Source organism: Cetorhinus maximus, chromosome 3 (assembly GCF_964194155.1).
Source record: "Cetorhinus maximus chromosome 3, sCetMax3.hap1.1, whole genome shotgun sequence".
In the NCBI taxonomy this organism is placed as follows: Eukaryota; Metazoa; Chordata; class Chondrichthyes; order Lamniformes; family Cetorhinidae; genus Cetorhinus; species Cetorhinus maximus.
In genome coordinates, this window is record NC_135881.1 from 97,548,798 (window position 1) to 97,573,822 (window position 25,025).

Here is a 25,025-nt window from a genome sequence, read left to right on the forward strand (position 1 = left end):
CCCACCACTGAGGTTAGACTGACTGGTCTGTAATTATTCAGCATATCTCTCGCTCCATTTTTAAATAAAGATACAACATTAGAGGTCCTCCAGCACCAGTGAGGATTGGAAAATGCTGGTCAGAGCATCTGCTATTTCCTCCCTGGCTTCTTTTAACATCCTGGGGTGCATTTCATCTGGCCCTGGTGATTTATCCACCTTCAATGATGCTAATCCCCCTAATACTTCCTCTCTCCTTATGTTTATCACATCTGAAATTGCACACTCCTCCTCCTTGATGACAATATCTGCATTATTGTGAAGGCAGACGCAAAGTATTCATTAAGAACCAGACCCGTAACTTCCGTCTCTACACATAGGTTACCATTATGGCCTTTAATAGGCCCCACTCTTTCCTTAGTTATCCTCTTATTCTTACCGTATTGATAAAACATTTTGGGTTCTCCTTGATTTTACTTGCTTTCATGCCCTCTCTTTGCTTTCCTAATTTTCACCTCTACACTTTCTCTACTCCCCTTGGCTTTCTGTTGTATTGAGTTCTCGACATCTGACATGAACTTTTCTTTTCTGCCTTATCTTACCCTCTATGCTCCTTGACATCCAGAGGGCTATAGATTTGGCCATTCCACCCTTTTTCTTTGTTTACATGTTTACTCTGAACTCTTTGATCCTCCCCCTTTGAATGCCTCCCACTGCTCCAACACTGAATTATCTTTGAGCAGCTGTTTCCAGTTCACTTTTGCTGAATCACTCTTAGTAAAATTGACTTTACTCCAGTTTAGAATTTTAACTCCTGTTCTATCTTTGACCGTTTCCATAATTATGTTAAAAATAACTGAATTATGATCAGTACCACCAAAATGCTCTCCCACTGCTACTCCTTCCACCTGCCCAGCTTCATTTCCTAAAACTAAGTCCAGAACCATGCCCTCTCTTGTTGGATGTACTACATAGTGGTCAAAAGTTCTCCTGAATATACCTCGAGAGTTATGTTCCCTCCCTTTTACACGGAGGTAAGAGACATATACAAAAGGGGAATGAGAGTCATTTCAATGAAGTTCAGGAACCTGGGACTTAAATGCAAACAGAAATTAAGGAGCAGCTCCTCGTGGGGCAATCTCAATGTCAGATCTGTGGCTGATGATGTCCTGTAAAGTCTACATTGTATTTCTCTGCAGGCTTGGATGACTGAGAAATTTTCTTCTTACGAAGACAATTTGGAAAGCACAATCATGCTTCGATTATTCTAAACGCAGGGAAATTTGCAATCACTCATCCCCTACTGCTGAGTCCAGGAGCTTGTAAGGCTGCCCCAGGGGTCAAGCGCACCTCAAAGCTATACCTTCCCTATGAACTCTGGGAGCTGTAGTTCTGTTGATGGCAGAATGCGGCTGCACGGCCGGTTCCGGACTCCAGCTCCCAGGGTGCACGGCGAGGCCTGGATCACATGACCTGAAGATGGCTGTGGGTGTTCGGTGGAGGCCGGGACGCGGAGTTTGATCCTGGGTAAAGGCGGCCGGACTCGAGTCAGCAGATCGAGACATGCAGAAAATAAAGTCTCTGATGACCCGCCAGGTAACAGCGGAACGTTCCTGATGGTGTCTGTAGGTTGAATGGAAAGATTATTTCAGGGCCTGAGCTTGAGGCAGGACCTTTGTGCAGGTTTAAAGAGACTTAACCTGTCTGAGCGCCAGGGCAGGAGTGAGGCTCAGCCTGTATCTGTTACCCAGATACCTGGGGAGAGGCTCAGCCTGTATCTGTTACCCAGATACCTGGGGAGAGGCTCAGCCTGCATCTGTTACCCAGATACCTGGGGAGGGGCTGAGCCTGTACCTGTTACCCAGATACCTGGGGAGGGGCTCAGCCTGTATCTGTTACCAGATACCTGGGGAGCGGCTGAGCCTGTACCTGTTACCCAGATACCTGGGGAGAGACTCAGCCTGCATCTGTTACCCAGATACCTGGGGAGGGGCTGAGCCTGTATCTGTTACCCAGATACCTGGGGAGAGGCTCAGCCTGTATCTGTTACCCAGATACCTGGGGAGAGACTCAGCCTGTATCTGTTACCCAGATACCTGGGGAGGGGCTGAGCCTGCATCTGTTACCCAGATACCTGGGGAGGGGCTGAGCCTGTATCTGTTACCCAGATACCTGGGGAGGGGCTGAGCCTGTATCTGTTACCCAGATACCTGGGGAGGGGCTGAGCCTGTATCTGTTACCCAGATACCTGGGGAGAGGCTCAGCCTGCATCTGTTACCCAGATACCTGGGGAGAGGCTCAGCCTGCATCTGTTACCCAGATACCTGGGGAGGGGCTGAGCCTGCATCTGTTACCCAGGCACCTGGAGAGCTTCTCAGCCTGTATCTGTTACCCAGATACCTGGGGAGAGGCTCAGCCTGCATCTGTTACCCAGATACCTGGGGAGAGGCTCAGCCTGCATCTGTTACCCAGATACCTGGGGAGGGGCTGAGCCTTCATCTGTTACCCAGATACCTGGGGAGAGGCTCAGCCTGTATCTGTTACCCAGATACCTGGGGAGAGGCTCAGCCTGTATCTATTACCCAGGTACCTGGGGAGAGGCTCAGCCTGTATCTGTTACCCAGGTACCTGGGGAGAGGCTCAGCCTGTATCTGTTACCCAGATACCTGGGGAGGGGCTGAGCCTGCATCTGTTACCCAGATACCTGGGGAGAGGCTCAGCCTGTATCTGTTACCCAGATACCTGGGGAGAGGCTGAGCCTGCAACTGTTACCCAGATACCTGGGGAGGGGCTGAGCCTGCATCTGTTACCCAGATACCTGGGGAGGGGCTGAGCCTGTATCTGTTACCCAGATACTTGGGGAGAGGCTCAGCCTGCATCTGTTACCCAGATACCTGGGGAGAGGCTCAGCCTGCATCTGTTACCCAGATACCTGGGGAGGGGCTGAGCCTGCATCTGTTACCCAGATACCTGGGGAGAGGCTCAGCCTGTATCTGTTACCCAGATACCTGGGGAGAGGCTCAGCCTGTATCTATTACCCAGATACCTGGGGAGAGGCTCAGCCTGTATCTGTTACCCAGATACCTGGGGAGAGGCTCAGCCTGTATCTGTTACCCAGATACCTGGGGAGGGGCTGAGCCTGCAACTGTTACCCAGATACCTGGGGAGGGGCTGAGCCTGTATCTGTTACCCAGATACCTGGGGAGGGGCTGAGCCTGTATCTGTTACCCAGATACCTGGGGAGAGGCTCAGCCTGCATCTGTTACCCAGATACCTGGGGAGAGGCTCAGCCTGCATCTGTTACCCAGATACCTGGGGAGGGGCTGAGCCTGCATCTGTTACCCAGGCACCTGGAGAGCTTCTCAGCCTGTATCTGTTACCCACACACACCCGGGGCTAGGAGCAGTGTCACCCTATGATCCGTTTAGTAGCTCTCTTAGTTTCAGAACAATGAGCAGTTTAGTATTGTCATAAAGGAGGGAAAGTAGCTGTTACAATATTGAATGTTAATGAATTATTTATGATACAAATTTTCATTGATAAATTAAAAATGGTGAAAAATAATTTGCCTTAATGAAGCTATATATTCGAGTGTTCCCAGGCAAATCTTGCTATTGATGTGATGCTGAAAAATATGTTTTCCTGTCAGGCTGCTGTATTTTTTGCTTCAGATTATGCAAACTAAATGTCTTTTTAAAGGCACTTACTTCCTAGATGATTTGTCTCTGCCCCAGTTAAGAACAATGAAGGTGTGTGTATTATTTTTTGAAAACTGATATTTACTTGCTCTGACATTGCTCAGTTTTTATTATATTTAAGGTTTATCAGTGCATCTTTGATATTTTTCTTTTTCTGTTTACACTATGCATACAATGTTACCTCATATGAAACATGTCCAGAGTTTGAGAAGTTCTGTGCTATAAGTCATTTTACTGAAATTACTGAAGTGCTTAAGGAATTGGGACAGTCTCTCAGCAAATAATGGATATACTGTCCTTAATTGACTAGATCCATGTTTTATATTAAAAATGTGTTCTCAGCAAGTGGACTATGGTGGCAAGGCTACAGTTGTTACCTTGAGAAAGTAGTTGTAGGTCACCATGAGCACTTTTCTTTTCCAATCGTGTTGCTTGTTAGACTTTCTTCAGAGAGTCAATAGTGTAGCGTGGAATTTGAGTAATTACAGGTCAGACCAGGTAGGGTCGGTTACCTTTCCTGAAGAACATTACCGAACTAGCTGGGATTTTCTAACAATTGCATCACAATTGAGAGCCTTGTAAGGTTAAATTGTTCATGTATGCAGCAGGACCATGACTAAATATGAAAACAGAAAGGCCATTTCCCCATTTAAATTGTTTTGTGCTCACATGAGGCTAGTTTTAGTGAATGGAAGCCAGTCCATTTTGGACACCCAATGTTAACATCAAGTATTCACAGACTAGGAATAGCACACCAGAAATGTGTTTCTCACTAGCATGTCTCACTCCCAATCTCAAGCAATCCTGACTGCACAATATGACAATTTTTTCTGTCTCCTACATCGACCTTGTTGTGGGAGTGAGATTGCCTCATGGTTTTGAATTAGGGAGTGTTTTTTTGCTGTATGCCAATGTGCACAAGGAACTGTCTTGAGATCCATCCAATGAGAGTGTAGTCTTTTCCATTCCTAGGCCCACAAGGTTTCAAAAGAACAGATAAAGGAAATTTCAATCCCGTCAATCTGCATTGAATTTTAACTTGGGTCCCAGAGATGAAGGACATGAGTCTAACTCATTGCACTGTAGAGTAATGGGTTAATGGATATGTTAATGAGACCATGATGTTAATGATGTAACTGTGACATCAGGAGTCAGATAACCTATAGGTTCCAAGAGAGCTAGGTGCAGAATAGCCTGTCATGAATACCATGTGCTTACCCTGAGGTCTTTGTTCTTTATGAATTGTTTGAAATTAAACCATACTAACTATCCCAAGTCATTGAGGTCTACAGCACAGAAAAAGGCCCTTCGGTCCATCAAGTCTGCACCGGTCAAACAAGTACCCGACTATTCTAATCCCATTTTCCAGCACTAGGCCCATAGCCTTGATGCCATGGAACCACAAGCGCACACCTAAATACTTCTTAAATGTATGTGGGTTTCTGCCTCTACCACCCTTTCAGGCAGGTGAGCGAGTTCCAGATTCTCACCACCCTCTGGGTTAAAAAGTTCTTCCTCACATCCCCTCTAAACCTCCTGCCCTTTACCTTAAATCTATGCCCCCTGGTTATTGATCCCTCCACCAAGGGGAAAAGTTCCTTCCTCTCCACTCTATCTATGCCCCTCATAATTTTATACATCTCAATCATGTCCCTCCTCAATTTCTTCTGCTCCACGGAAAACAACCCCAGTCTATCCAATCTCTCCTCATAACTAAAACTCTCCAGTCCAGGCAACATCCTGGTAAATCTCCTCTGCACTCTCTCTAGTGCAATCACATCCTTCCTATAATGCGGATTCCAGAACTGCACGCAGTACTCTAGCTGTGGCCTAACCAGCGTTTTATAGAGTTCCAGCGTAGCCTCCCTGCTCTTACCTTTATTGGCTGAGGCATAGAATATAAGTATCCCATATGCCGCCTTAACCACCTTATCTACCTGTCCCGCTACCTTAAGGGACTGGTGGACATGCACACCAAGGTCCCTCTGATCCTCTGTACTTCCCAGGGTGCTACCATTCATCATGTATACCCGTGCCTTGTTTGTCCTGCCCCAGTGCATCACCTCTCACTTATCCAGATTAAATTTAATTTGCCACTGATCAGCCTATCTGACCAGCCTGCCTATATCCTCCTGTAATCTAAGGCCATCCTCCTCACTATTTATCACCCCACCAATTTTCGTGTCATCCGTGAACTTACAGATCAACCCTCTTGCATTCAGGTCTAAATCGTTTATATAACAAGGGACCCAACACTGATCCCTGTGGAACCCCACTGGACACAAGCATCCAGTCACAAAAACACTCCTTGACCGTCACCCTCTGCCTCCTGACCCTCAACCAACCCTGGATCCAAACTGCCTTGGATCCCATGGGCTCTTACCTTCATTATCAGTCTCCCATGTGGGACCTTATCAAAAGCCTTTCTGAAGTCCAAGTAGAGTACATCAAATGCATTGCACTCATGTACACACCTGGTCACCTCTTCAAAAAATTCAGTCAAATTGGTTAGACATGACCTCCCCTTAACAAAACCATCCTGACTGTCCTTGATTAATCCCTGCCTCTCCAAGTGTAGATTAATTCTGTCCCTCAGAATTGCTTCCAATAGTTTCTCACTACTGAGGTTAGACTGACTGGCCTGTAGTTCCCTGGTTTATCCCTTCCTCTCTTCTTGAATAATGATACCACATTGACTGTCCTCCAGTCCTCTTGCACCTCTCCTGTGGCCAGAGGGGTATTGAAAATTATTGCCAGCGCCCCTGCGATCTCCTCCCTTGCTTCACTCAGCAGCCTGGGATACATTTCATCCGGGCCTGGAGATTTGTCTACTTTTAAGCCTCCACTTAGAAACTCCACCCTTTCTATGCTAATTTCTTTAATTGTATCACAGTCCTTCTGCCTGATTTCCATACCCACGTCGTCCCTTTCACTTGTGAACACCGACACAAAGTATTCATTTAGAATCCTACCTACGTCTTCCGGCTCCACACACAAATTACCACTATGGTCCTTAATGGGCCCTACTCTTAATCAAGGACAGTCAGGATGGTTTTGTTAAGGGGAGGTCATGTCTAACTAATTTGACATCAGCACAAAGATGAGAGCTGATTGGTGAGTAGTGGGTAAGTGTTTTTCTCCAATTTTCTTCTCCAGTTTTTCTTCAGTTTAAAATAGATAATAATAGAATAATAATAGAAAATAAATAAAAGCAAAGCAAAGGTTCTAGTTTTTATTTAAAGTGCATAAATAAGCAAACTTTTTTTTACTGTATTTAACTTAAAGTAAGGATTCTCAATGAGTACTTTGTCTCTGAGTTCACTAAGGGGAAGGATGATACAGACATTTCTATTAAAGAGGAGTGTGAAATATTAGATACAATAAGCATAGTGAGAGCGGAGGTACTGGCATGCTTGAATGTGGATAAATCAGCAGGGCCAGATGGATTGTATCCTAGGCTGTTGAAGGAAGCCAGGGAGGAAATAGCGGATGCTCTGAGGATCATTTTCCAATCCTCGCTAGATACAGGCGAGGTCCCAGAGAATCGGAGGTCTGCGAACGTTGTACCATTATTTAAAAAGGGTGCGAAGGATAGACCAGAAAATTATAGGCCGGTCAGTCTGACTTCGGTGGTGGGCAAATTATTGGAAACAATTCTGAGAGGATAAACAGTCAATTAGAAAGGCATGGATTGACCAGGGATAGTCAGCATGGTTTTGTTAGGGGAAGATCGTGTCTTACTAACTTAATAGAATTTTTTGAGGAAGTAACAATGAGGGTAGTGCAGTGGATGTTGTCTATATAGATTTCAGTAAGGCATTTGACAAGGTCCTACATGGCAGATTGGTCAGGCAAGTGAGATCTCATGGGATACAGGGGAAGGTGGCAGGTTGGATCCAAAATTGGCTCAGTGACAGGAAACAAAGGGTAATGGTTGACGGTTGTTTTTGCGAATAGAAAACGGTTTCCAGTGGTGTTCCACAGGGCTCAAAGTTGAGGCCCTTGCTTTTTATTGTATATATTAATGATTTAGACTTATATGTGGGAGGCATGATTGGGAAATTTGCAGATGACACAAAAATTGGTTGTGTAGTTGATCGTGAAGAGGATGGCTGTCGACTCCAGAATGATATCAATGGTTTGATTGAGTGGGTGGAGAATTGCAATTCGAATTCAATCCAGAAAAGTGAGAGGTAATGCATTTGGGGAAGGCAAACAAAGCAAAGGAACACTCAATAAATGGGAAGTTATTGAGAGGGGTTGAGGAAGTGAGACACCTTGGAGTGCATGCCCACAGGTCCTCGACGGTGACAGGACAGGTGGACTAGGTCATCCTTTATTGGATGAGATATTGAATACAAAAACAGGGGTGTAATCACGGAACTGTATAAAATGCTGGTTAGGCTGCAGCTGGAATTTTGTGTACGGTTCTGGTCACCACATTACAGGAAGGACATAATTGCACAGGAGAGATTGCAGAGGAGATTTACAAGAATGTTGCCTGGGCTTGAAAATTGCAGCTATGACGAGAGATTGGATAGGCTGGGGTTGCTCTCCTTAGAACAGAGGAGGCTAAGGGGTGACTTAATTGAGATGTGCAAAATTATGAGGGCCTAGATAGGATAGACAGGAAAGACTTGTTTCCCCTAGCTGAGGGGGTCAATTATCAGGGGGCATAGATTTAAGATGATTGGTAGAAGGATTAGAGGGGCCATGAGGAAAAATGTTTTCATCCAGAGGGTGGTGGGCATCAGGAATTCACTGCCTAAATTGCTGGTTGAGGCTGAAATGCTCAACTCATTTAAAGGGTACCTAGATCAGCATCTGAAGTGCTTTAACCTGCAAGGCTATGGACCAAGTGCTGGAAAGTGGTATTAAAATGAACGGCTAGTTTCTTTTTCTCTTTTTGGCTGGTGCAGACACGATGGGCTGAATGGCCTCTTTCTGCACCATAACTTTCCTATGGTTCTAAATAGGAGATATACCTTTCCCATCTGATGATTTCTTAGGAGAGATTAAATAAGCCAATAAACAGATCTGGTCTGTGGAGTTGAACGGTATTTAAACTCGACATCGGGGCAGAAGTCTCTCTTGTAGTCGAACAGATTGATTTGGCTTCAAAATCGACTTAAAGAAGTCAAAATCCAACCATCCGATTTAAAACTACAAGGACCTGGAGGCACAGATCTCCCAAATGAAGGGTCAGTTCACCACAACCCTCAGGTATGAAGAAAAATAAATGAACAAAATCCCTTATATCTTACACAACCAGCCAGTTTATTTGCTCAGCAAGTCAACGTGTTTAAAACTAAGATCAAAGCAAAATACTGCGGATGCTGGAAATCTGAAACAAAAACAGAAAATGCTGGAAAAACTCAGCAGGTCTGACAGCATCTGTGGAGAGAAAAAAAAACAGCTAACGTTTCGACAGTTAACAGAGCTCTGAAGAAGAGTCATAAGGACTCGACGTTAACTCTTTTTGTTCTCTCCACAGATGCTGTTAGACTTGCTGAGTCTTTCCAGCATTTTCTGTTTTTGTTTGTGTGTCTAAAACTTGGTCTTACACAGAAGCTCAACAAGGTATCAGTAGAGGACAGCGAAGCAACACTCAAGTTAATTTCTGAAGTTGGTTAAAGGAACATCAGACTTCGGTTCAGCAGCAGTACTTGAAGTTCACTCATTACGCAATGAGTTGCTTTTTACTGTAAAGGAACATCCACTGGACCACAGGAGGAGATGGTAGATCCCTCATTTCTTTTCACAGATGGGCTAGAAGGCTTGGAAGTGGAATGCACTCTAAAAGACGGTGACCAACCACCGGAGGAGCTTCTGGACTTTGGCTCTTTCCTGTCAAAGTTCATAAGAAAATCATTGGGGAAGCAGGTGATCCGTTGGAAGATGAGATCCTAGATCTCATTACACTCTTTGGTTCTACTGCCAATGCAGGTGAAATATCTGTTGTCTTTTTGAGGAGTCTGGTATTTTTTCGAAGCGACTGAAGAGCTGAACTTGTCTACTTGTCACACTGAACCCACTAATGAGAGGCATCAACAGTTGCTGGTTAACCATGGTAAGCTATCCAGGGAGAAAGAGATACATGATTCCATGATGGATCAAACCACTAGAGGAAAGGTAAAGCTTATTAGATTGTATAAAAATAAGCTGCAGCCCACAGTTGAATCTCATCAGCAACTCATTCTTACACTCACATCGTCTTTCAGTTAAGAAGCAGATACCCAAACTACGCACTACAGCTGAAGGGACCTATGCAGGAAGTTCATCTAGATCCAAATCTGAAGGTTAATTCCATTGTTGAAGATGGTGTTAGTACTATCTTACACTGACACCACAGTCCCATTGCCTACAGTGGAGCAGCTCATGCTGATACAAGCGTGGAAGTCATATCACTACCCACAGAGAGTTCGATTCTACCCTAAGAATAGTAGGGAAGTCATTTTTTCTTCATATTCTGCAATGTCTTCAAGATGTTCAGAATTCTTCTTATCTACCAGCTTTACTCAAATCTCAAGTATCGAATACTTCTGTTGTTGTCCATGCAGTAGTGAAATGCTTCGTTGAAATTGAAAATGCTTCTTCTTAGGTCTTTCCCCAGTATGCAAAGAGGAAGCAATAGATTCCAGAGAGAATGTCAAGAGAGTGCGATTGTCCATGCCCTGAAGATTTCTCTCTTGAATCAGTCTTTGACTGGGTTTCACAAGCTTTACATTAAAGTCGTCGTAAAGATCGCAGCCCAGTTACCAGCAGTCATCCAGAGCTGCTATCCCACTCCAGTACCTTCCAGGAAAAGGACAAGGGAACACACACATCTGCTGTTAGAGGTTGAAGACTTGGGTGACAGTTACTTGGAGGGGTGAAGGGTAGAAGTTGGATAGAAACTGTAAACAGTACATGAGGCTTACAGATGTTGAAAAATGTAATGCAAATAGTTTAACAAAAGAATGTGACAGTTTGCGATTATACTTAGGGGGAGATGTAAAGTAATGGGTTCATGGTTATGCTGGTGAGACCATGATGATAGTGATGTAATTGTGAAATCAGGAGTCAGATGACCGAGAGGCTCCAAGAGAGCTAGATGCAGAATAGGTGCAGAGTTTGTGTCCTGAATAGCATGTGCTTGCCCTGAGGTCTTTGTAAATAGATCCTAGTAAATTGTTTGAAGTTAGACGATACTGACTTTCTCAAGTCTGTCATAGGAAAAACAAAGCCTCATTAAGGTAAGACAAGAAAACATGGTAATAGAAAAACTTCACTAAATTTCAGCAACAACACGAAACGTGCATCACCCAGTTATCCAGTTCGTTTTTTTTCTAATTAACATTGTAACACATTTAAAAAAATCACAGAATAAGAGTGTGAATACATTTGAAGGTCTGGGTTCATTTTGTATTTCTTAGCTTCAAATGCAATACTGTGGTATAGGAAGTGAGCATTGAAATTTTGAACATTTGTACCAGCTCTCAGAACAGATTAAAAAAAGAGTTATATTATAATTAGATCCTGGGATTACAGTAAAGCAGAGTAATGAACATATGAAATGTCCCTGTTGCAATTTAATTCTAATATATATTAGCCACTCTTTTATACATTTTTGCCCTTCTAAACTTGAGAGAAAATTTTTTTTTTCTTCAAAATTAGGACAAAATTGTGGAGGTTAAATGAAGGGTTCTGCATCTTGCAATTAATGTTTACCAACACATAGCTGTAAAAGCTCCTCTGTATTATGATTGTTGTCATTGAGTTCTTCCAATGTGAAGCATTTTGGTTTTGTCTTTTTACTTACAGGGCCTGAAAAGCCCCCAAGAAAATGTGCTGGAGATTAAATCACCTGTTGAAAATTTCCGAATACCTAGCAAGGTATTGTAAAGTTTATCATGTTGCCTAACATTGTGTATGGTATTTAACTAGTTCACGTATAATTACATTTTCTATATGTGCAGACATACATAGAATGTTTATATTTAAAAATCACATTTTGAAAAATCTAATTTCTTCATTTGTGAGCTGAAGCATTTTTTTAAAAACAGAAACACTTTGGAAATTGATTTAACATTTCCCAGTAATTGTAGCAGAATTCCTCCCCTGCCAAAAAGTGGTATGTTACCAATGAGGTGATAGCATCAGGAAATGGATAAATCTAGAATTATATTGTAAGATTATTCACAAATGAATAGAATCACAGACTACTGCAGCACATAAATGGACCAGTTGTCTTTTTCAGTCTGCACCTGCCGTCTTAAAGCACAGCTTTTAAATCCAGTTGGCCCACTCTGCTTATTCCCCATATCCCTAGATTTTTTTCTCTTTAAATACTTACCCAATTCCCTTTTGAAAGCAACTGTGAATCTATATCGTAGACGCTATCAGGTACAGCATTCCAAATCTTAACCACTGTAGCATAAAATAATTATTCCTCTATTGTCTCTGGTTCTTCTACCAATTGTTTTAAATTTGTGTACTCTGGTTATTGGCCCTTCAACCATCGGAAGCAGTTTCTCTTCATTGACTCCATCTAAACACTTCATGATTTTAAACACCTCCATCAAATATTCCCTTAGGCTTTTCTGCTCCAAGGAGAGCAACAATTTGTTGATTAATTTTCTGAAGCAGTTAATTTATGTTCCTTGTTTGGAAGTTTTAAGAACCATTCCTTCCATACTTGAGCAAAAGACTCAGTACAAAATGTTTTATCACTGAGCAATATAACGTATATGCTCCAGTACTTTATATGAGATTATGAATAAAAGGTGTCAAGTTTAACGTAGTGACAAAAAAACAAATATAAGTTTCCACTCAATCAAACAGCAGTCCACTGACAGTGACTCAAATGGTAAGCAGCCTGAAGGGGGGACAAAGTTTAAGGGCATCAGTATTGTCATTAATATACAGGAGAAATGTAAATTAAATTAAATCTCGGTCTTATTCTTATTTTCCAAGTATTTTAATGATCATAGCGCCAACATTCCAAGCACCCTTTTAAAATTGAGAGATTGTGGTTAGCGACCAAATCCTGAAATATTCTGTATTAAAGGAATTGAGAGAAGTTAATCTAGACATGAATAATGTATTATATTGATAAACAACTTCTGACATTGAAGACCTGTTAAATTGCAATTGCTGAACTGATGATGACTTGAACCACGCTAACTTACAAAATAAGTTTCATATTGTTGCAAATTACTTTTGTCAAATTGCATACAAATATTCCAGCTAAACTGTTATTTTGCCGAGAACCTACATTATGACAGGAGCAATTCCACTCCGTATATTCAGACTGGTTTTAATATTGAGTTAGTTTTACAGCCAGTTCTTTGTAGGAAAGTGAATGTGGGGTCTAGTTATTACATGAAAAGTAGATGTAAGTAAAATCCCCCTCTTGCTGCTCTTCACTTGTTCTTCCTTTCTTTTCAACAGTAGTTACTGTTGATGTGCCTGATACTTATTGTGCTTATATTTTAATGATAGATATTTGAAGTGTAAACAGGAAACCATTTTTGTGCATTGTTTCTTATTGCCAAATATTAAAATATAAAACTACAATTAAACAAAGGGTAGGATTGATTCAAAATATAAAAGGAAATCTTATGAGGATATAAGTAAGGCGGCAATGTTAAATGTGTAATTTGCCTTAATTTTCATAAGATTCAAATAATGGGAGTTTGTGGGTACCTGAGGAGGTCAAACAGTTAGATAAGATAACTATAGATAAAGAAGTTGGACTAAAAAATCTCATAGAAAAGCAAGTAGAAAAGGTATTGGACCCTGATATTGTGCATCCTAGAATGTTGAAGAAATTTAGAGAGCAACTAGAGGTTTGGAACCCAATCCTTGGATATGGAAGTTGTGCCAGAGAATTTGAAGGTTGCCATTGTAACACCTCTGTCCAAGAAGGGATAAGTCAGCCTTAACATTGGTAGTGGGTAAGTATCTACAAATCATAGATATAGATAGGCTGATGGAGTGGGCGGAAAGATGGCAGATGAAATTTAATAGAGGTATGAAATGCTACATTTTTTGTAGGAAGAAGCATAAAAATAAAATATCAATGCCATAAAAATAAAGATACAACTCTAAAGGGAGCGCAGAAACAGAGAGACCTGGGGTATATGTGTTCAAATCATTGAAGGTGGCCAGGCAGGTTGAGAAAGTGGTTAATAACGACTTATATATAGCGCCTTTACTGCAATAAAACATCCCAATGTGTTTCACAGGAGCATTATAAAACAAAATATGACCCTGAACCTCATGAGATATTAGTTGACTAAAAGCTTGGTCAAAGGACTGTCTTAAAGGAGGAAAGTGAAGTAGAAAGATGGAGAGGTGTAGGGAAGGAATTCCAGAGCTTAGGGCCCAGACCAACTGAAGACATGGCCACGAATGATAAAGAAACTAAAATCAGGGATGCACAGGAGTCCACAGTTAAATGAATGTAGTTATCTCGGAGAGTTATGGGGCTGGGTGAGATTAGAGATAGGGAGGGGCGAAGCCGTGGAGGGATTTGAAAGCAAGGGTGAGAATTTTAAAATCAAGACTTTGCTTGACCGGGAACCAATGTACGTCAGTGAGAACGGGGAAGTTAGGTGAACGAGACTTGGAACGAGTTAAGATACGGGTAGAAGAGTTTTAGATTGCCTCAATTTTACGGCAGGTTGAATATGGGAGACCAGCCAGAAGTGTGTTGGAATAGTTTAGTCTAGAGGTAATAAAGGCATGGATGAGGGTTTCAGCAGCAGATGAGCTGAGATGGGCGATATTACGGAGGTGTTTGAGACTAGAACTAGGGGACACAGTTTAAAAATAAGGAGTTGCCCATTTAAGATGGCAATGAGAATTTTTTTCTCTGAGGGTCATTGGCCTGTAGAATTCTCTTTCCCAGAGAGCAGTCGGGGCAGGGACATTGCATTTTTTTAAGGCTGAGTTCGGTGGATTCTTGATTGACACAGGAGTCAAAGGGTAAGGGGGGCAGCGGTGGTGGTAGACAGGAAGGTGGAGTTGAGGCCACAATCAGATCAGCCACGATCTTGTCAAATCGCAGAGCAGGCCGAATGGTCTATTCCTAATTCATATGTTTGCATGTATGTATGTAGGTGGAAATAGATAATCTTAGTGCTGGTGTGGTTATGTGTTCGGAAGCTCATCTCAGGGTCACATATGACACCAAGGTTACAAACAGACTTTTTGGTTTAGTCTGTTGCCAGGGAGAGGTATGGAGTCAGTAGCTAGGGAACGGAGTTTGCAGCGGGGACTAAAAACAATGGCTTCAATCTTAATTTTTATTTTAAGGAAATTTCTGCTTATCCACTACTAGATGGCATTGGAAAAGCTGTCTGATAACTTAGCAATGGTCGAGGATTCAAGAGAGCTGGTGGTGAGGTAGAGCTGATTATTGTCAGCATACAAGTGAAAATTGACACTCTGCTTTCAGATGCTGTCATCGAGGAGCAGCATGCAGATAATAAATAGGAGGGGACAAGGATAGATCCTTAGTGGACACCAGAGGTAACAGTGTGGGAACAGGAAGAGAAGCCATTTCAAGTGATTCTCAGGACACAATTAGATAAGAATGCAACCAGGTGAGACCAGTCCTACCCAATTGGATGATAGTGGAGAGACTTTGGGTGGCCAACCGTGTCAAAGGCTGAGAAGGATGAGAGAAAGTTTACCTTTGTCATTGTTACATAGGATGTCATTTGTAACTTTGTTAAGAGCTTTCGATATGGCATATAGGATCCTGAGCTTTATTAATAGAAGCATAGAGTACAAAAGCAAGGAAGTTTTGATAAACCTTTTACAAAAAGGTAAAACACTAGTTTGGCTTTAACTGGTGAACTATGTACAATTCTGGGTACAACACTTTAGAAAGGATGTGAAAGCATTAGGGAGGGTGTAGAAAAGATTTATGAGAATGGTTCCAGGCATGAGGGGCTCAAATTACTGGAGAAGCTGGAGTTGTTCTCCTCTAAAGAAAAGGTTGAGAGAAGATTTGAAAGAGGTGTTCAAAATCATGAGACTAAACAGAGTAGATAGAGAGAAATTGTTTACATTGGTGGAAAGGTTGAGAATCAGAGGACACAGATTTGAGGTGATTAGCAAGAGAACCAATGGCCATGTGAGGAATAATTTTTAACACAGTGGTTAGTGTCTGGGTGGCCTGTGAGTGTGTTGGGGGCAGATTTAATCGTGGCTTTCAAAAGGGGAATTGGCTATGCACCTGAAGAGAGGAGATTTACCAGTGTTGTGGAAGATTGAGGCTATTTGAGATGAAGAGGGCTATTACAGATAAGATGATCAGAATGGCCTTTTTCTATGCTGCAGTAATTCTATGGTTCTAAGTCATAATTCGAGACAGTATTAATATTTAGAAAGACATAGGCTAATCCAGCTCGGAGTGAATGGCTAGTTGTGTCAGACAAATTTAAGAACTCTGTGGAAATAGAAGGCATTGATAACAATTTAGTGGATATGGGAAAAAAATTTTGGAAAGGTGCTTGATAAAATTAAGGTGTACAGTATCACAGAGAAATGTGACTGCAGGGATAGGACAAATTTAAGATGGTTAACGAACGAATTGTAAGCGAAACGGGGAAAAGCATTTTTGTGCAATAAGTGGTCAGGATTTGAAATGCACTGCCTGATAAGATGGTGGATACAGATCCAATAATAGCCTTCAAAAGGAAATATTTGAAGGAGAAAAAATTACAGGGAAACAGGATGTGAGTGGATGAGTAGGATTAACTGGATTGCTCTTCAGATGAGCCAGCACAGACTCAGTATGCTGAGTGTCTTCCTTCTGCGTTATTTTCTGATTCTGCCACTTCTGTATCTTCATTTACAACATTACTCTTGTCTACTTTTAAGGGCTCATATTACTCTTGATTACCTTGTTTCTCCAATATAATTTTAAAAACATTGCATTAATCTTGATATCCTCGCAAGCTTATTTTTGTATTCTGTCTCTTAGATCTCCTACAGTCTTCCAATCAAGCTCGATGCAAGCTTTATCTATCTCATGAGTGTCTTGCATCCTTCTGTTCTGTTGCCTGACTTTTGTAACCAAAGCTATCTCCCTCATTTCCTTAAAGGTGGTGGGTTTCTCAGCACCTCAGAGAAGGCAGTGCAGCTTTGTTTTGATTCAGCATTGTGAAGGCATGGCAAAGGCAGGTGGTGCGGGTAAAAGTGTGCTTCTAAAGTATTGGTATATGTACATGTTGGAATGCTGACAGGCATGGTTTGTATTTTTAGCAATTTCTGTTTTTATTTCAGTTTCTCTGCATTGGCAGCTGTTTTTCCATTTTCTTGCAATCTTTAGCTAATGGAACTGCCAACTCTGTGTGGGTTTTGCACAGTTGGTGGTAGCTGCTGGCAGAGTTTTTTTAATCCCTTGGGCCCTCTTCCTGGCTGGCCCTGTCTGGTCTGGTGGATTTGTTATGGGGTTGTTGGCAGCTGCACAGAACCTGCATCTATCCTGGCACTAATATAGAATCAGCTTTTCTGCGTACTTACCTGGTTATTTTCACATTCTTTTATTCTTTTAATGCTTTTCATTGCCTCACTGAGTTATTCTTTGTGTCATCCACCGGTTTTCACCTCTCTCCAACTTTTGAAAATACCTATTTGCTATGCATTCAGGTTTAATGCATCCACATTCAAGACATCAACATGTTTTTTCTTTTCTTAGATGCTGTGGTATACTTTGAATTTTGGTTCAGATCCAGCCCAGACCAACGGCATGAAATTATCCTCTTCTGAGGGCTATGCTTGTGGCAACGGCTCAAAATTTCCACACATGTTTTTATTCGCTCACGGGGTATGGGTGCTGCAGTTTGAGAAGGTGGTGGTGAGCTGCCTTTTTGAACTGCTGCAGTCCATGTGATGTAGGTGCACCCACTGTGCTGTCTGAAAGGGAGTTGCAGGATTTTGCCTTGGTGATAGTGAAGGAACGGTGATATGGTTCCAAGTCAGGATGGTGTGTGACTTGGAGGGAAACTTGCAGCTGGTGGTGTTCCTGTGCATCTGCTGCCATTTTTTTCTAGGTGGTAGAGGTCATGGATTTGGAAGGTTGACACTAATTGGCATCGAAATTGACAATTCTACTGAGAAAGCTTTCAGAATAGCTGTTGTGAGAAGTGGAAAAATGTTACACTGGTAATTAGAGGATGCACTTGTGGTTCTGGCTAAATTGTTAGGGTTATGCACATAGTTACAATAGAATGGAGGGAACCTGACTACATCTGAAGGGACTTTACCCTATTAGGCTGCCATTGATGACTAATGTGAGGTGACCTTTCTGTCCATGCTACTCTTAAAGTTGACCTAATGGCAGTGTGGTCCCACATTTTTCACATCATAACTCAAGCACATTGATGCACATGACTGGTTCAGTCTTAAACTCCAAGGTGGCCCAAACATATTTATCATGGTGGGATGTTCTTGGGCCTGTCTTTATTTTGCTGAGCTAACTGTTTGGTAGTTCTTTCTGGACCATTACTTGTATGTTATCTTGTGCGTTCTTCACATAAACAAGGTAATAAATAGAATATATTTTATACTTTTAAAAATTTCTTTTGCTTTCAAAATCAACATCCTGAAGAAGTGATTTTGAATGGTGGCAGCAATATATCATCATGTTGTGTATAGCCAGTCAACCTGCAATGAGCCTAATGAAAGCCTGGAACATGGCATGAGAGTGCAACATTTCAGCCAGTTTACTGTTATTTTTCTCAGGTCCAGTGAACAGTTTTTAGTACCTTTTGAGTTTTGCCTGACCTGAGAATTCCTCACCCTAAGTGTATTTTCAATGTCACTTAATTAAGTTTGCTAAGTGGTGCATGTGCAATTTGTAGATTCATGTTTATTTGTTGCAATCAATACCTGGTAGATCAATAAATAACTGTCATTTATTCTTCATCCCTCTTTCATTCAGAACATTGCCTGATGTTTTGCTTTCTGCTTGTTTATCTTTTATTTGATTCACATTGTCTGATTAGAATAATCCTTAGCAAATCTCATGTGACTTTTGCATTGAGAAAATCTTCTGTTTTATTTCATGCAAAGTATTCCAGTTTTCCTGTGGCAATTATTGGTATATTGTATTATTGGAATTGTGATATAGTAGCCATCACTGAGACGTGGGTTGAGGGAGGGGCAGGATTGGCAGCTCAACATTCTGGGATATAGAATCTTCAGGCCAGGCAGGGGAGGGGGTAAAAGAGGAGGAGGCGTTGTATTATTAGTTAAGGAGTCAGTTACTGCAGTAAGGAGAGATGATAACTTGGAGGGGGCATCGAATGAAGTTTTGTGGGTAGAGCTTAGGAATAAAAAAGGGGCAGCCACATTGTTAGGTGTTTATTATAGACCCCCAGATAGTCAGCAGGAAATTGAGGAGCAAATACCTGCACAATTTGCGGAGGTGTGTAAAAACAATAACAATAGGGTAATTATATGAAGTGATTTCAACTTTCCCAACATTAATTGGGATAGACATAGTGTTAAGGGCTTGGATGGAATGGATTTCTTGAAATGTGTACAGGAGAACTTTTTAGGTCAATATGTAGAGGGTCCAACAAGGGACGGTGCAGTGCTGGACCTAATTCTGGGGAATGAAGCCGGACAGGTGGCTGAGGTGGTGGTGGGGGAGCATTTTAGTGATAGCGACCACAACATGGTACAATTTAAGCTTGTTATGGACAAAGAAATAGACAAGTTGCAAAAAATTATTTTGGATTGGGGGAAAGTGGATTTTAGTAAAATTATGCAGGATCTGGCCAAGGTAGACTGCGAACAGCTACTTGTGGGGAAATCTACAGAGGAGCAGTTGGGGGGGCGTTCAAAAAGGAAATAGGGAGGGTACAGGCTCTAGGGTGATAGGAAGGAGTAACAAGCCCAGAGAACCATGGATGACCAGAGATATTCAGGTTACGATGAGAAGGAAAAGAGAGGCTTTTAGCAGGTACAAGGGAAGCAAATCAGCGGAGGCATTAGTGGAGTACAGAAAGTGCAGGGTGGAGATTAAGAAAGCAATTAGGAGAGCAAAGGGGGGGATATGAGAAAGCTCTGGCTGGTAAAAGTAGGGAAAATCCCAAGATATTCTATAAGTATATCAATGGGAAGAGGATAACTGGGGAAAGAGTAGGGACCAAGGGGGCAATCTATAGGTAGAGCCAGAGGACATCGCTAGAGTGTTGAATGAATACGTCACATCCGTCTTCACCTAAGAGAATGAGGATGAAGTATTGAACTCGGGGAGAGAGACTGCGAGGTTCTGAAGCAAATTGATATAGGGAGTGACGAGGTGTTGGCAGGCTTAAAAGTGGACAAATCTCCAGGTTCGGATGATTTGTGTCCCAGACTGCTGAGGGAGGCAAGGGAGGAGATCACAGGGGCTCTGACCCAAATTTTTAATTCCTCTCTGGCCACGGGGGAGGTGCCAGAGGACTGGAGAACAGCTAATGTGGTTCCGCTATTGAAGAATGGTTCTTGAGATAAACCAGGGAACTACAGGCCAGTGAGTCTCATGTCAGTGGTAGGGAAACTATTGGAGAAAATTCTGAAGGAGAGAATCTATCTCCAGTTGGAGAGGCAAGGTTTGATCAGGGATAGTCAGCATGGTTTTGTCAGAGGGAGGTCATGCCTAACAAATTTGATTGAATTTTTTGAGGTGGTCACCAGGTGTGTAGAGGAGGGTAGTGCAGTTGATGTAGTTTATATGGATTTCAGCAAAGCCTTTGACAAGTTCCCACATGGGAGACTTATAAAGAAGGCAAATGCACATGGGATACAGGGTAATTTGATAAGGGGGATTCAAAATTGGCTTAGTTGTAGGAGATGGAGGGTGATGTCAGAAGGATGCTTTAGTGACTGGAAGCCCGTGTCCAGTGGCATACCACAGGGATCTGTGCTCGGTCCCCTATTATTCATCATTTATATAAATGACATAGATGACTATGTGGGGAGTAGGATTAGTAAGTTTGCGGATGACACAAAGATTGGCCAGGTGATTAACAGTGAGGTTGAGTGTCTTGGGCTACAGGAAGATATAGACGGGATGGTCAAATGGGCAGATAAGTGGCAGATGGAATTTAACCCTGAAAAGCGTGAGGTAATACACTTTGGGAGGAGTAATTTGACAAGGAAGTATTCAATGAATGGCATGACACTAGGAAGTTCTGAGGAACAAAGGGACCTTGGCGTATGTATCCATAGATCTCTGAAGGTGTTAGTGGGGTGGTGAAAAAGGCATATGGGACACTTGCCTTTATCAATCGAGGCATATATTACAAAAGTAGGGAGGTCATGTTGGAGTTGTATAGAACCTTGGTGAGACCACAGCAGGAGTACTGTGTGCAGTTCTGGTCACCACATTATAGGAAGGATGTGATTGCACTGGAGGGGGTGCAGAGGAGATTCACCAGGATGTTGCCTGTGATGAAACATTTAAGTTATGAAGGGAGGTTGGATAGAATTGGGTTGTTTTCGTTGGAGCAGAGAAGTCTGAGGGGTGACCTGATCGAGGGGCATGGACAGAGTGGATAGGGAGCAGCTGTTCCCCTTAGTTGAAAGGTCAGTCACGAGGGGACATAGATTCAAGGTGAGGGGCAGGAGGTTTAGGGAGGGATGTGAGGAAAAACTTTTTTACCCAGAGGGTAGTGACGGTTTGGAATACACTGCCTGGGAGGGTCGTGGAGGCGGGGGTTGCCTCACATTCTTTAAAAAGCACCTGGATGAGCACTTGGCACGTCATAACATTCAAGGCTATGGGTCAACTGCTGGTAAATGGGATTAGGTAGATAGGTAGGTCAGTTGTTTCTCATGTGTTGGTGCAGGCTCGATGGGCCGAAGGGCCTCTTTTGCACTGTGTGATTCTGCGATTCATTGATGCATGGGTATTGGGTTCAAAAATGCTGCTGTATTTTTTTTTCTATACTTACCAGTAAAACAGTGACCTAGTTGGGCAAGAGAAAAGCATTGGTTCGACTCACCTCCCTTTTCAAATAATCTCATCAGATTCCTTAACTATGATTTTAGAACTAATAGTTCTGAATTTGACTAAGAAATGCATCTCAGTTCCATATTTTTAAAAAATGCTTTGATTTTGTGTTCCACCATCCTTGCTGGTAATCTGTATGACAATTTTGTCTTTTGTTATGATCCCCGTGGAGACCAATAAACTATAGGAACCAAACTTATCAAACAACCTCTATGAAAAAAACCAATGGACAGGATTTCACTTTTTATAACTTTTCCTTTTACAATGCTACCAAAATAAACACAAATTAAACACCAATTAATAGACAAGTTGCATATATATAAATTACATTTTAAATAGCTGATACAATAAAGATAGTTCTCATGGATTTACTGGCAGTCCTCTCAGCACATAAAGCACTACGTTCAGCTACAAGGTCCTTCACAACTCTGTCTTCCTCAGGTAGAGTTCAACTCATTCTCTTCATGCAGGATTTGGTCATTGAATCTCCCCCTGACAGAAGCTTTACTCCATCCACAGATACGGTTGTCACCAAAACAACGTCCTTCTGCAGAACTTCCTTAGCTCAGTTCACAACAGTTTTGATAGCATGGATTGCCCAGAATCACTGTCTTCTGGTTACTCAGCAATACCCTGGTGCATTGCATGGCCAGCTCTGGTTAATCAGCCTCTCCAAAAAAACTGAAGCAGCAGCAGTAAGTTTATTTCAGCATCCCTGCTGCTAAATCCAGGTTTTCTTTTTCTTTAATCTTTCTATCACACACAACTCTCCTTAACATGTCTACAGTGCTCTGCTGCTGATATCTGAGAGCTCTTTTTTTTTTCTATTTGGTTTCAATCAGCCTCTGTTTCCTGAGCAAACTGAGGTCACAGTCTGATTTTTCCATAAATCTGATGTCATAGCCAGAAACCTAAAGCCACAAACCCCCTTTCCCAGAAACCTGAAGTTTTAGTTTTTTTTTCAGTTAGGGACTGTCTCAAAAAATACAGGCTTTAAAACACAAGTTACTGTAGACAACATCTCTCACACTCTTCCACATTGGTCCTGTACACTGTGGATTTCATCACACTTTCTTTTTAAAAGCTGTCTCAGCTCTTATTGTACTTTAAACAGTGTACTTTTGGCCTTGAATCATGTATCAACGGGAAAATATTCCTGGACCCAAATTCTATATACTTGTCAACCTTCGACCTCCATCAGGATCCTCCTTTTGTCCTCTGAAGGGTAAAGTTGTATGGTACATTAATTACTTCATAATTTAACCCTCTAAATACAGGAATCACCCTGGCAGCCAATCTCTGGATTGTTGCTAATAACTTTATCATACAGATCTCATGTGCACTGATGATCGGCACCAATCAGCTTGCAGCTCTCCTAACAAAACCCTAAATGGGAAACACCGTTTACACTATTTAATCCCAATAATGCTAATTTTAATCTGTTAACCATTCACAACAACTACTTACATTTATAGTGCCGTTAATATAGCAGAACAATATGCTGCGTGGGGCATTATCAAACCAAATTTGAGACAGAGCACAGAAGAACATATTAAGCTTGATGACCACAAGCTTGGTCAAGGAAGTAGTTTTTAAGGAGTGTCTTACAGGAGGAGAGAGATAGAAAGGCTTGAGGAGGAAATTGCAGATCTTGGGACTTGGGCAGCTATTGTTAACTCCAATAATTATATAAGGTAAGAATGAGTTTGAAGCTGGCCTTGTTCCTCAAGCAGGTTTATTCTTCAGCCTGCTCAACAGAGTGACAGACTCCCAATTTCTTTACCCACTGGAGTGTTACAGTTGGACCCATTTATGGGTCTGCCAATGCCCATCACCTGTTTTAACAATGCAATTGTCTTAACAATGTAATTGCTAGGCAATGTAATTGCCAGTCAACAAGATGATTGTTATTGGACCTTGATGATGCAATTGCTGATAAATTGACAGCTGACTGTATGGCTTCAATGATGGAGCAATTGAAATAGGGGATGTGCAAGAGGTTAGGATTGGAGGAGCACAGAAATCTTGGTGGATTGGAGGGCACAAGTCGGTTACAGAGGTGGGGTGGGGCAAGGTCATGGAGCGATTTGAAAGCAAGATGAGAATTTTAAAATTGAGGCCTTCCTGGCTTAGGTACCAATGTATGTCAGCAAGTACAGAGATGATGGGTGAATGGAATTTGGTACGAGTAAGGATACGGGCAGCAAATTTTGGCTATGTTTTTAGAGGGTGGAGGATATGTGACTGTCCAGGAGAGCATTGGAATAGTAAAGTCTACAAAGGATTTCAGCAACAGCTGAGCTGTAGCAAAGGTGAAGTTGGGTGATGCTACAGAAGTGAAATAAAAACAGAAAATGGTGGAAATGCTCAGCAGGCCAGGAACCATCTGTGGAGAGCATAACAGAGTTAACGTTTTAGGTCTGCAATCTCTCATCACAACTGGGAGAAGTTAGAAATATTTTGAACAAGTGAAAGCGGGGAGGCCGGAAGGAAGAACAAAAGGGAAGGTCTGTGATGGGGTGGAGGGCAGGAAACATTAAATGACAAAAGGTCCTTGTTGCAAGGCCAAAAGGAATGGTAATGGGACAAGAGGAGGTGTGAATGGTAGGATAGCTGCCACCTGAATGCAAAGTGAAGGAAACAAAAGAGAAATGAGAGAAAACACAAACTAGCAAAGAAGCATAAAACAAGATGGGGGAAAGAGGTTATGACCTAAAGTTGTTGAACTCAGTGTTGAGTCCAGAAGATTGCAAAATGCCCAGTCAAAAGATGAAGTGCTGTTCCTCGAGCTCTGTTAATGTAACTGAAGTTTCTCATCCCTGGGCCATTCTTGTGGATCTTTTCTGCATTCTCTCTAATGCCTTCACATTCTTCCTAAAGTGTGGTGCTCAGAACTGGACACAATATTCCACTAGAGGCTGAGCCAGTGTTTATGTAGGTTTGACATAACTTTCTTGCTTTTGTACTTTATGCCCCTATTGATAAAGCCCAGGATGCTGCCTGTTTTATTAAACGCGCTCTCAACCATGATGCCAATGTCCCTTTTATTCAATAAGCTCTAACTTTCCTCAAGTCTGTTGTGCACGCACTTTATCAAATGCCTCTTGGAAGTCCATGTACACCACATCAACACCATTACCCTAATCAACCCCCTTTATTACCTCATCAAAAAACTCAAGCAAGTTTTTAACACAATTTGCCCTTAACAAAAGGTTTTGTCAATGTACGTGTTTAAACTGATGTATTTTCAGATGATGTTGCCAGTGCAGCTGATGTTGGGCAGGGGGTGGTGGGAGGATGTGGTTGAATATTGATACAGGAAGTGATCAGATGTGACCTTATTT

General features: G+C 42.1%; 1 protein-coding gene across 2 annotated transcripts in view; it reads left to right on the plus strand.

Annotated features, from left to right (window-relative positions):
• Positions 1–1,443: 1,443 nt before the first annotated feature.
• The window catches only part of vps50 (VPS50 EARP/GARPII complex subunit), a 212,965-nt gene continuing 189,383 nt past the window's right edge, over positions 1,444–25,025 (plus strand). For both annotated transcript variants that reach the window (XM_078538745.1, XM_078538746.1), the window contains exons 1-2: positions 1,444–1,575; positions 11,481–11,552. In XM_078538745.1, coding sequence (XP_078394871.1) covers positions 1,543–1,575; positions 11,481–11,552 — 105 coding nt within the window. In that variant the 5' untranslated portion in view covers positions 1,444–1,542. The remainder of the gene's footprint in view (positions 1,576–11,480; positions 11,553–25,025) is intronic.